The sequence below is a fragment of the Topomyia yanbarensis genome, chromosome 1 (genome assembly GCF_030247195.1).
Source record: "Topomyia yanbarensis strain Yona2022 chromosome 1, ASM3024719v1, whole genome shotgun sequence".
NCBI classification, from domain to species: Eukaryota; Metazoa; Arthropoda; class Insecta; order Diptera; family Culicidae; genus Topomyia; species Topomyia yanbarensis.
This window is the reverse complement of record NC_080670.1, coordinates 212,957,466-212,969,316: the sequence shown is the minus strand read 5'-3', so window position 1 is coordinate 212,969,316 and position 11,851 is coordinate 212,957,466. Positions and strand designations below refer to the sequence as shown.

General features: G+C 41.4%; 1 protein-coding gene across 1 annotated transcript; it reads right to left on the bottom strand.

Moving 5' to 3' along the window:
• Positions 1–551: 551 nt before the first annotated feature.
• Positions 552–2,552, bottom strand: LOC131676228 (transcription factor 15-like). The gene is made up of 3 exons (XM_058955349.1): positions 2,226–2,552; positions 1,404–1,534; positions 552–799 (listed from the first exon to the last, which is right to left on the bottom strand). The coding sequence occupies exons 1-3, from the start codon at positions 2,420–2,422 to the stop codon at positions 552–554; spliced, it is 576 nt and encodes a 191-aa protein (XP_058811332.1). The 5' UTR covers positions 2,423–2,552.
• Between the last annotated feature and the right edge of the window lie 9,299 nt (positions 2,553–11,851).

Here is an 11,851-nt window from a genome sequence, read left to right as displayed (position 1 = left end):
TGAAGAAAACCCGGACAAATCAATCGTTTTTCTCGACGTCCCAGGATACGAGGACATTCAGTTGAAAACCAGGTCATCACCCTTATTCTTGTTTACGACGAATGTGAGATTCGTTCGAAAACGTTTCGAACGAATAGTTAGCCCATTTGATTTTGCTGTCGTAAACGGGAATACAAACCATTTTCGAACGAATCTCGCATTCGTCGTAAACAAGAATAACGGTGCATGTCTAGGGAAACCCGGACGTATGGTCACTCTAACTAAATATGATCTGAACAATTTTTAATTCTTTCTCACTCCAAAAACTAATTGAAACGAGCTTCTTTTCTATTCAGTGATTGTTAGAAATACGTCATATGGCAGTGTCGATCTGGCAACCCTGGTCCATTTGTTGCCGGTTCTTTAAAAGGTCATATAATTTTCATATCGCACGTAACATTATATTTTATGAATGCTTTTTGGTACAACTAATTAAATACAAATTTTCACTCTGAATTCATTGCTATACTCCAGTTTTTCTTTTTAAATTAACTTACAAGCCCAATACAAACTTATAACATATTCGCTCTCAGCTTCAAATCGCCTTTAGGCGAAACACAAAACGTGCAAATATTTGCTCTTGCTGACCGATTTCCCGTAGTGCAATCGTACATGCCTACTAGATTGCAGTTATCGCGCGGCATCCTTGCCGTTCCGACACACTGACTGCTGTCATTATCGTCGGCGTTGATGATGCTTTCACTCAAAGTGTTTCCATCTTGACTAGTCTGAGCTTGCAAGCAGGGTTGCTGGAGATTTCCTGGGAAGAGAAAAAGGGAAACTTCAGAATTTCAAACTATTTATGCTTTTTTATTAACGACTAAGAGTGAGTCAATTTTCCTTTTTTAACGACATTTTTTTAACGACATTCAATTAGCAAGGGACTGGAAAATGAAGTATATTTTTCAATATTAGGAGCCATAGTACTCAAGGGAGAGCAAGGTGTTGAAGGAAGAAAGTTTTAGAAAAGCGTGGAAAGGGTGATATGAGCAAGCTTAGAGTTTACCGACGACTTAACCCTTTGTCTGTTACCGCAGGAGTCAGGATCTTTTGGCATTAGAAATGCGAATCATCTATGTCTACGGCATGTCCGGACGAGCGTAAAGTAGCTTGTTACTTCATACTGTCGGAGCCGAGTACTATGGCTCTTAATATTGAAAAATATGCTTCATTTTTCAGTCCCTTGCTAATTGAATGTCGTTAAAAACATAATATAAGAACTATTTATGGCAACTTTAGTTTATGACACGAATTTGACAAAAACCTACTAATTTGCTCCAAAACATTTAAAAAAGGTCATATTTATAACACGTGGGAGTCACCGTCTTTTTGTGAAAATTTAATTTATTTTATTTTATTCTTACCAGTTATCAGAACCGCTATCAAATGTGATATGTAGCTTTTGGCTAGCCGCAAAGTTTCGATTTTGGACAGTTTGCGATTCCTGGGCTCTGTCGGGATTAGCAGTCGCAGATTGGTGAAGGCGGAGTTGACACTGAAAGTAGTACTTTTAGGAAATTAGCGGTAAACTGAAGTTTTGTGCGGGTTATTTTTATATAAAGTCGGAAAGATCATTTCATAGAAAGACGGTATACCAAATTAAAAAGCAGATTCAGAAAATTCGCATTGTTCAAAATTCAGTATCGCCTAAGCACATTGACACATAAATTTTCTATTTGGAAAATCAAAATTTTAATTGAACAACTGCGATGTTTGTCGGTAATTATACTTCTCAATCTTAGAGTGGTTCAAACTAACAATTTTACAAATTAAATTCTTGTTACAAGTTAAATGAAAACGAGTGTTTAGTAACACAAGCTTTGTTTGTTTAGTCTCGTCAGTAACTAACACCAACTTAATGATAGTTACATGAGTCTAAATCAGCACCAAATTAGCGCCAGTTAGACACTAAAATCCAAAAAGTTACACGTCTAGTGTGAACGGTGATAGTTTAGACTTCTTTAACTAGTATTAAGTTGGTGTTAGTTACTGACGAGGAGAATCCGAAACACTAAAAAACCAACGTTTATGTTAGGTATTGTGTCCTTTGAATTTTGACCCAAAAAATATTCCCGTTTGGAAAGTTTTGCGTAACTCAAACTTTGAAAATGACCTTTTCCGAGGAGGAGTATATTCCACATTTTAAAACTCAGACAATCTCCAAAAAACCAGTCAACAGTGCTTACCTGTGCGTCCTGAACCGTTCCCGTGCATTCGCCTGTGACCGCTGACAGTGCCCATCACCGGTTTCCAGTTCCAGCTCCACATCACCACTCTCGGCACCGAACAGCAACTGATCCTGATAGCCACCTTCCATCACCTTCTTCACACTACAACTACGACTGTTGACCTTTGCCTTGGACCTTCGACTGCGAACACTCATAGCTTCATCACCTGCCCGTACCGATTCCTGATGCCTAGCAACACCAACAAATGCATCCTTTCACCGCTTGTGCCCGATCGCGACTAATTACAGATCACGCGGGACCCAGCTCAGCACAACGAAAATCTCATCAAAGATCAAGAACCACTTGTTAAACGAATTAAGTCGTTATGTTGTGATGAACAGATCAGTATACCTAATTACAATCTCCTTTCTCAGCTGCAACCACTGCGCGACCGCAACCGCGCGGGCGGAGGCGTTTGTTTGTTTTTATTTAGAACCCTCGCCTGACGTCTGTCTGCATCCTCTTTCGTCCAACGTGAATAATGGGGTGTGGTGAAAATGTGCGAGATTTCTTGCTACTGATTCCAGCGCTTGCTTCGTTTTGTTTCATTCGTTCTGTTGTGCGTTTCGTTCGATGCCGGATGATTTTTTATGAAAATTTATGACCTGTTCATTGCGAAGGCGGGTTAAATGGGAAATGGAAGGAGGACCTTAACGGAATGATCTTGCGTAACCATGTTTTTATGTGTTGTGACACCGATCGCTTACCACCTAATGTTGTGTTTCCAGGGTCCTGTCCTACGCAAACACACGTGACTGCTTCCGGAGGTCGCTCGAGTGGTAAACTAGTAAGTAGAGTGATTTATTGCAATTTTCCGTTACTGCTGTAATAACAAACAACAGGTGGTAGGACCAAACGGGTGATGGTGAAAAATTTGATGCCCCAGACAGTGGACAAATCACGACGGCCGACAAGAAATTTGTTCTGCCTTGGATTTCAAAATAGTCACGTACTCTAGTTTGAATGTTTGCCAAAAGTTCAATTTCGCTTCCAAAGTGGAATGACGATTGTAGTAGGCCATTTAGTTCTGGATGGGGCACCATCATTGCCTTATTCTTGACGTTTCTGTTGAAAAACAAATTAAAACTAGAAAAAGGTGAAATTGAATTAATACAAATTCGGAAAATTAATTGAAAATTTCATCTAAAGAGCGTCGAGTTTGGTCTTCAAACTGTATAGACTGACAATAAAATATTTCATACATATTCAAGGTTGAAAATACCGTTGATTTAGTTTAAATGCAATTTAAACTGTCGTAATTGTTCACCGAGTCTATCCTTGACAGTCCAACACCATCACAGAGATGAAATTCTCAAAACTTTCAATCAATGCAACTTTTCCAGCGCCGTTGTCATGCAATAGAACGGAAGTGTGAATATCCAAACCCGCCAGAACGGCAGAGAAGAGACAAACTTTTCTTTTTATGACCATTCGCTTTGTTTGGCCAAGTAGGAAAGGACAGAGCTGTGTCCATAGTCCATAGTGTTTGTCGTCGAAATGGAACAAGTTCTATAGAATTGCAATGGCATGCTGCTGCAATTTGAGTTGCAAGCTGGCGGAGGAGCACTGTTAAAAAATTCATATTTCGTCCACTTTCGCTCAATGGGATAACCATCGACCCGACGAAAAAAAAAGAAAAAAGGAAAAAATGACATTGGAGGCCGAATCGTCGTCCCCTCCTATAGGTCGAATTATGAAGCAATGTGTGAATGGTGTTGAAAGAACTTGTTCGGGGGATAAACTTTTTCTCACAATAATATTATGACTATATATTTCTGGAGCTGGCCTGCCCGGAACCGGAAGTACGACCGATGCTGACTGACCCTTTCCTTTTGCCCGCTCCTGTGCCGCGGGTTCGGGCATCCTCTTCCGAAAGATAGAAAAGTTTTCTGATTATAGAAAATTGCCTTACGAAGTTTGAGCGGGAAACTGTGAGAAGTGCACTAAAGCTTCGGGGAAAAAATTGAGTGCGGAATCTTTATGCCAACGGATTCTCTTGAAAATGTGATCATATAAGCGATCAACAGCTGGGAGCTGGGACGTTTTCCGGGGAACGTTTTGCTTTGAAACATTATTAGATAAACTAGGAACTGTTAAAGGCTAAATAAAGTAAGTATAAAATTGGTGAGATCTCTCCATTTTTTTCTTTCAATGAACGGTTTCTGTGGTTTCGCGTCCAACAAAGCAACCTGTAATTTTTACTATTTTAAGCGGAAAGTTATAAAGTGTTAATCACCGTTGACCCCCCCCCCCCCAGTTTATTTATTGTCATTGTTCATCTGACCCGTGTTGGTCCACATGAAATGTTATTAGTATTTAGATGGGAAAGCCCATTTCAAGATTCACCTCAAAATCAGACCTTGAATGCACGTATCCCATTATATTTTCGTACGGTCTTCTCATTACAATCTAGCAATATTTCATATTATGCAGCATTTTTTCCTTTAAACTAAGCCAATCTCCTGAATCTTTTCGAAAACATCACTAGAAACTACTATTGAAAACTTCGATCAGCATCTTTATGGGTTCGTTCTGACCGTACTCGGTGCGCTGAAAGTCGAGTCTTAAAAAGTTATGTGATCCAACGTCTAAGATCCTGAGGGTTACATTGATATTGATTTGTCCGAGAATATCTGGGGCATCAATTTGGCCAATCAAAATTTTCCCAACGTATGCCGCTCTGAATGTTTTCGCCTTTTTGCCAGAGTTTCAATACAGAGCAGACGACAGCGATCGATGTAAGGTGGTAGCTCTGCTCGGTTACGCCACGGCAAAATTCTAAGAGCAAAATGGAGGAATCTTGCTTGCACTGCTTCATTTCTGTTAGTCCAAATGCTCGTATAAAGACATCAAATGAATTAGTTATGAAATTTGCGTTTCGACTTTGTCTCATCAGAACCCGACACAAACTTAGTGGCAGGACTGAGCTAGCGCCGGATTGACACTAGCTTCAAAGGACGGAGACACAATTTGTGCTCCTGAGCAGGGATGCGAACGGTACCGGTAAACTACATTTTTTTCGGTACATTTACATTTACACAAGCCGTACAGCCCGCTACAGCGATGCATCACTTCTGATCTTGCCAGAACGGTAGCCAAATCGAGTACACTTTTCTGTACAGCAGTAAAATACATGTTTGTTTTGTTGCAGTACTCCGACTGCTCGGTGAGAGAGTGTGGCGTAGTAAAGTTTGTTCTCTCGCTTTGTACATTTTTCTCTGCATAATCAAAGGGAGAGGCCAGCACAAGAAAGAGTTGATGCCGGTCGTGGCGTAATTGAACCGCATTCATTGTCGTCGTTTGTGATTAAAAATATTAAATAGATTTAAAATATTAAAAAGTGTAAAATAAGGAAAGAGAAGCTGTACCGCTTGCGTCTACTTTCTGTACTGGAGGCAGTATTTTTGTCATGTTACTGCTTTGCTTACAGGCTGCCGTACAGCGCTGGGCGTCCTGCACTAACGAACGACAGCAGCGTCGTATGAGAAAGGAGAATGTGGGCAGAAAAATTACAACCGTAGAAAAGGTAGCAAACCCCTATTCAAGCGTGATATTCCGCAAGAAAAGGAGCTCATTTTAAGCTGAAATCGAAACATTTGGTTTGACTTAGCAAACGAATGCGAGATGCACTATGCTATATTTCTCCTTAATGGATAATAATTTTGATAAAAACTTTCTGATGTTGGCTACAGACAATTGGATTTTTTCTGCATGTGAAAGATATTATAGAGCATTTGAACACGCCACAAGCCAACAAGTTGAGATTCCACCAGTTACAGAAAGCATCTAGATGTCGCTGAAGTTCGATACAGTCCTCTATGTTGACCGCACAATAAGAAATAGAAATGAGATCATCAGCGTATACAAGTTTGCATCCTATTCGCAAACGTCATTGAAGAATAAAGAAAAAAGCAACGGCCCGAGATTGCTCCCTTGAGGTACACCCGACAAGTTGATGATATGTTTCGTTACTTCATAATTTCAAAAACAGAGGCACGGTATATGATTTAAGCCACCCTGTGAAATTTGATAGAGCGCCCAGCCGTTTAATCTTTGCCAGAAGAAGAGAGTGGTCCACACGATCGTAAGCAGCTTTAAGATCAGTGTATACAGTGTCTATCTGTGATCCATCTTCGATGTTTTCAATGCAGTACGAAGTAAATTGGACTAGATGGGTGGTTGGCGATCTACCTGCAAAAAATCCATGTTGGTCCTTCGATTCGTATGTTTTGGTCTCACGAAAGAGCATACTGCCATCTCAAACAACTTTAATCCAATGCAGAGTGAGATTCTGCCACGATAGTTTTGGGGGGGGGGGGGGCTGGGGATACTTATTCTACACCCACACCGATATTAGAAGGGGGACCACGAATATTTACCCAAAGTTGTTCGAGATTGTGAGTGTCATTTTTGTGTTTGGATGATAGTCGGTTAGAGACTGCAATGAGCACACCACCACCACGTTTTTTTCCGCTGTACTGTGAGGATCGTGATCGTTAGGGTATCAAGAATCAGGTATCAGGAGGGACTGGCTCAAATGACACGTTCCTCATGTTGATCGGAGATTTGTTCCTTGCCATGATTTGTCTTTTCATCATTTTCCTGATGGGAAGAATTAGGGAAGTGGTAAGGTTAGGGATAAGGAAAATAACGACACAGAGAACATAAACAATATGGAAGTATAATTCACTCCCAGCGGAATAAAAACACTTCTCCATGAGCAAATATATCAACACCCTGAGGGGATATTGAGATAACAGAACGACAACGTCCCTGTAAAGATACTGTCATTCAAATTTGGCTTAAACCGATTCAGATTTTTCAACTTTTATAGTGACTTCTTGAAAGCCATAATTCAGTTTAAAACCCTTTTTCGCTAGAAATTTCAGAGAACGGTTGTCGATACTGCCAAAATATTGCTGTATTTTCTCTGTAAGCGACTTGGTTCTCAAAACTTCCCAGCAAACTGCCCACGAACCAGGATGGAAATCTGGCCTCATCAATATCAGTATTCTTTGAACATTCCTTGGGATTCTACGATTGCGATTGGGATTCCACGGAATGTAAAGAAATACCTTTTTCTGGCGAAGACTATATGGTTCGACAATAAAAGCACAGTCCCCATGCCTTCCCATTTATCTCCTCCAATTTCTATTTCAGCCAGACACAGCTTTGTTCGTTATCCGGAGAGAACCAAACAATACCATACCTTATGCCAAACCCACTCAACCAGGGGATGAACGAGTTAGGAGGGATTGAAAAGAGACACCCGTTAAGATCTTTTAACAGATCATCCTTCAACGCAATCGAATGGTGACCTTTCTCCAACCTTGCTTGCACTCGATAAGTATTGTGACCCGAAGTCTATAAAATGAGCCGAAGCATTGTTGAAGAGAGCACCTCTTCGACTGTGCTTCTTTTTCATCAATTTTTTCCCATTTTTAAGGAATTAGAAGGAGCACGGAGAGTCGGTTAGAGACTGCAATGAGAACACCACCACCAGCCTTTTTCCGAGCCCTGTTAGGATCGTGATCGTTACGATATACCGAGTACATTGATTCAAATAATTGGAGCGAGTTGATTTGATTATTCAGCCATGTTTCGGTCTTCTTCTTCCAATTCTGTTTATTTTCCGTCGGCCTATTTCCGCTACGAGGCCAAATACCGACGCCAGAGAGGTGATACACCCACTATCTGGATTGGATATCGACCCACCAACTCATGGACCGGGGACCAACGGCTTTACTTCCCTTCCGAAGGAAGGCGTGACCTCAGATTTTTCTCACCTCTGAAAAATCTCAACGACCTCGACTGGGATTGAACCCAGACCAACTGGGGTGGGTGGCGGTCACGCTTACCACCCAACCATCGGCGCCGTCTATATGTTTCGGTCAGAACAATAACATCAAGATCGACATCTGAAGCGGCGACAAAAACCAAATGAAATTTTGTGTGTAGTCCCCTCGCGTTCTGATAGTAGATATTAAGATGTCCCCGAAAGTAGTCTCCTGATGGTTGAACGATGGAAGCTCGAGCGGCGGGGACAGCATCTGTACCTTCATTCTATTTACACAGGAACAGGAACGCTATATTCTTTGTCGATGATTTGGTCGCTGTCGTGTCCTTTAAACTCCGTAGTAGACAGATGGGTGTCAATACGACCTGATTACGTCTATTGGCAAACTGCTATTGTAGATCAAATTCAGAATGCTTAGTATCTCGAATTGCTTCGGGAAGACATATACCCTGCTTAGCTTTACCTATTCGGAAAGGTTCGCCGCCATAACATCCTCGTGCATCAATTATACTAATAAACGAAAAAATTGATCACTAGTACTTTGGAAATTGATCCACTATCAATAGACACCAGCTGGGGTATGGGCAACCGCGGAGAAAATTGGCTAAACAACCCAGGTGGCATCTTTGGACGAATGCTGAGCACTGAAGAGTCTTCGTGGTAGGAGCGTCTGCCCCGGAGCGGGCGACTGAAGGAAAAATGTTATATCCAGACTTCCCATGCGCATCAACAAGTTTGTACTTGTGCGCAAAATTTCGTGCACGCGTTAAACCTCAAACATGCTTCGTCTCGATGTACAAGTTCGCCTCGAGTATCGAACCCAAGCGAACGATTTACAAACTCTAGTTCATACATCCGTGTACGTACACCGGGTGCGTACACGAGAACGATTCGCACAAGACGAAAAGAGTCAACGCTAGTGATGATGAGAGTGAGAAAGAGAAAACTGGTTTCACTTTTTTTGATTATCGAGGATTTAACCTTAAAGTCATTCGCCTCTTCGGGTTAGAAAAATCTCTTAAGAAAAATCTCTAAACCCTATGAAGGTGCGGGGTTGGGATTCGAACCCAGGTGAGCTGCGTACATGGCAATCGATTTACCAACTACGCTATGCCCGCCCTCTTATAAACTGGTGCCACGAACCTGTGTGCACGCACACCGTGTAGGTACATGGGGTTCGGAACAACACAATACAATCTCACCACCCTGTTGTTCTGAATTCGTTGATTGATGGCATTTCTGCGAAGAATTCTCCTCCATCCACAATCAATGAAATCGTTGCATTAACTGGCCAAGTTCAGATGGCGCTGTGCTTGTTAAGCGGGCGTATTTTTTGATGGCTTGATTCATGCACATACATGACAAAATAATTAGGATGTGATGATAAAATCACTACGTCAAATCACACTATTCTCGCAATATTTTTACCTACTAACACATAACATGCCAGGAGAAACGACCTACTAAGCAATTAACTTAGATTTCCTGTTAAATATACCATATGTCACTGCAAATATTGGACGAACACAAGCGACTTCCGCGCGATTCGAAAGTGCTGCCACTCTTTTGCAAAAGATGGCGCTGTACTATTATAAAAATCAAACAACCAAAGAGGCAGTTTGACGTTTATCACTCTTTAAAGCCTTTGAAACCCATTCGTTGTATGTTCATGCTCCTATCACCACCACCACCACGCACCAAAAGAAGCTAGTCAATTGAGTGAAACCCGTTAAATCTCCCCGTCAGACCGGCCCCGAATTCCAGCTGCACAAATTTGCAAAAGGTAAACCTACCACACGTCCTCTGACTACTGATGATATCACCGGATGCCACAACCGTAGATTATGCTATACCAGTCCTAAACGAATGCGTATAGACGCGGAAAGGCAAGTTCAAAAACTTGCGACTTCGCAATGAATTTGAATTGAAATTTAATTTGTTCCTCTACATTGCCGCTGGTAGGTTTCTTCCCATGCCTCGCTGAGCAGCAGGTTCTGTCTGAATTCTGTCTGGCTGACAGCTAGAGGGAGAAAGAGGGAAACGTATTTCACAGCCTGCTTTGACTACGCGAAAAAACATCAGACAAGTTCTGTCTGTTTCCGTAGTAACACTCCTTCTCCGAGTCTCGGGTTGCTTCGATCGGGGAAGAACCTTACACAAATATTGCCCCCCCCCCTTCCCGCTCAGCCCAACGAAAGATAACGATATGCGATGGAGCTGCTGATAAGTTCAAAAGATTTTGTGATAATCTTGACTTTGGCATGAAGGAGGAGGATTGGGCTCTGTGCCGAAGTTGGGGAGCAAAATTTGTATCAACTTTAATTACAGTTTGATTGCTGTTCGTTGACGTTGGACTCGGTGCGAAAACCACCTGTGGAATCACTGCAAATTCGTACGGTTAAGTGTGGCTGTACTTACGCTGTCTGCAACAGGGCGTTGCCCTACTGTAATAAGAGAATGCTAATTAATATTCAGACCCGGTACTTTTCAGGAGCTAAATTAGTTTAATAGGGGGCGATGGTTGGTAATAAAATTATACCATCGTAAGGAGTTTAATTCGAGCTGTAGAAAATTTAACTTCTTCTGTTGAATCTTTTTAACATACCGGCCCCCTTTTTAGCATCTTGCACAATTACCTCGGTAGGTACAACGAGATTATGAAAATGCAATTTCTCACAAAGATTCAATAAAATGTAATCCACTGTAAGGACAATTTCCCCCGGAAACATTCTTCCCGCCACCGCCACCACAACAACACTAACGAGCCGGGAATCTTCCCGGGTAAACTTTTTCAATTGAAGATCCCGAGTGCAAACAAACAATGGATAAAATATTTCCCTAGCAGAGGAAAATAATAACCGAGAATCGAGCTGCCTCTTTTTTTCCCATGGAGAATAAAAAAAAAGTTTCTACCCTCCTTTGGATATGTCTTCCTTAACCATTATCGAATCTGATGTACGTCCTTCTTCCGGTTTGTGTTTTTTTCCATACTTTTTGCTTTGCAAGTTTGCAAAAGAACGATCGCAATAATAAACAAGTGAAATGAGTCAAACTAACAGCAAACTGTAATCGTCTCAAGGGGCAAGCATAGCACAAAGGAATACTGCAGACGCGAAAGAAATATGATTCGAAATTGTTATTTCTATAGTCGAATTGCTATTAGGGTTGTCAACCACGGAAGTAATGAGTTAGTTCCTATACAGGCTAATGATTGACGTTCCACATCCCGGTTATGTGATTTTAATTTGGGAAAATGACATAATAGTAGGCTGGGGAATGATCCCATGGATATAAAGAAAAATTTAACAGCTGATTGGTTTCAAAATTACTGTCATCTTATTAGTACAAAGCTTGTAGATAGCCAAAAAGAGAGTGGCATCTGTCATGATTCAACCCGGCAACCCTATACACTACACAACCGAAGGGAAAAGAAGGGTTGACCGAATTAAAAACTTTCCCCATTTTCACAATTCGTTGTCGTCGTAATTTCTTCGTTTTGCTTCCGCTGCTGGTGAAAGTTGCATTGAGGGGGGGGGGGGGTCTCAAAACTTAGTTTGGCCGCGTATCATAGAAAGGGGGAAACGAATATAAACTTACGAACGTGATAATCGGATAAGACGTTGTCACTTTTTCCAGCACCATTCCCGGAGTCATTACGGATAAGTACAGTTTTGCTTTGCGAACCGGCCTGATAGCTTAACACATTTAGCCACTAACTGTCGTTGGAAATGAAACGAGAGAGAGAGAAAAAAAACTTTTGAGGTGTTTATTTTTATGGGCTGTTGGT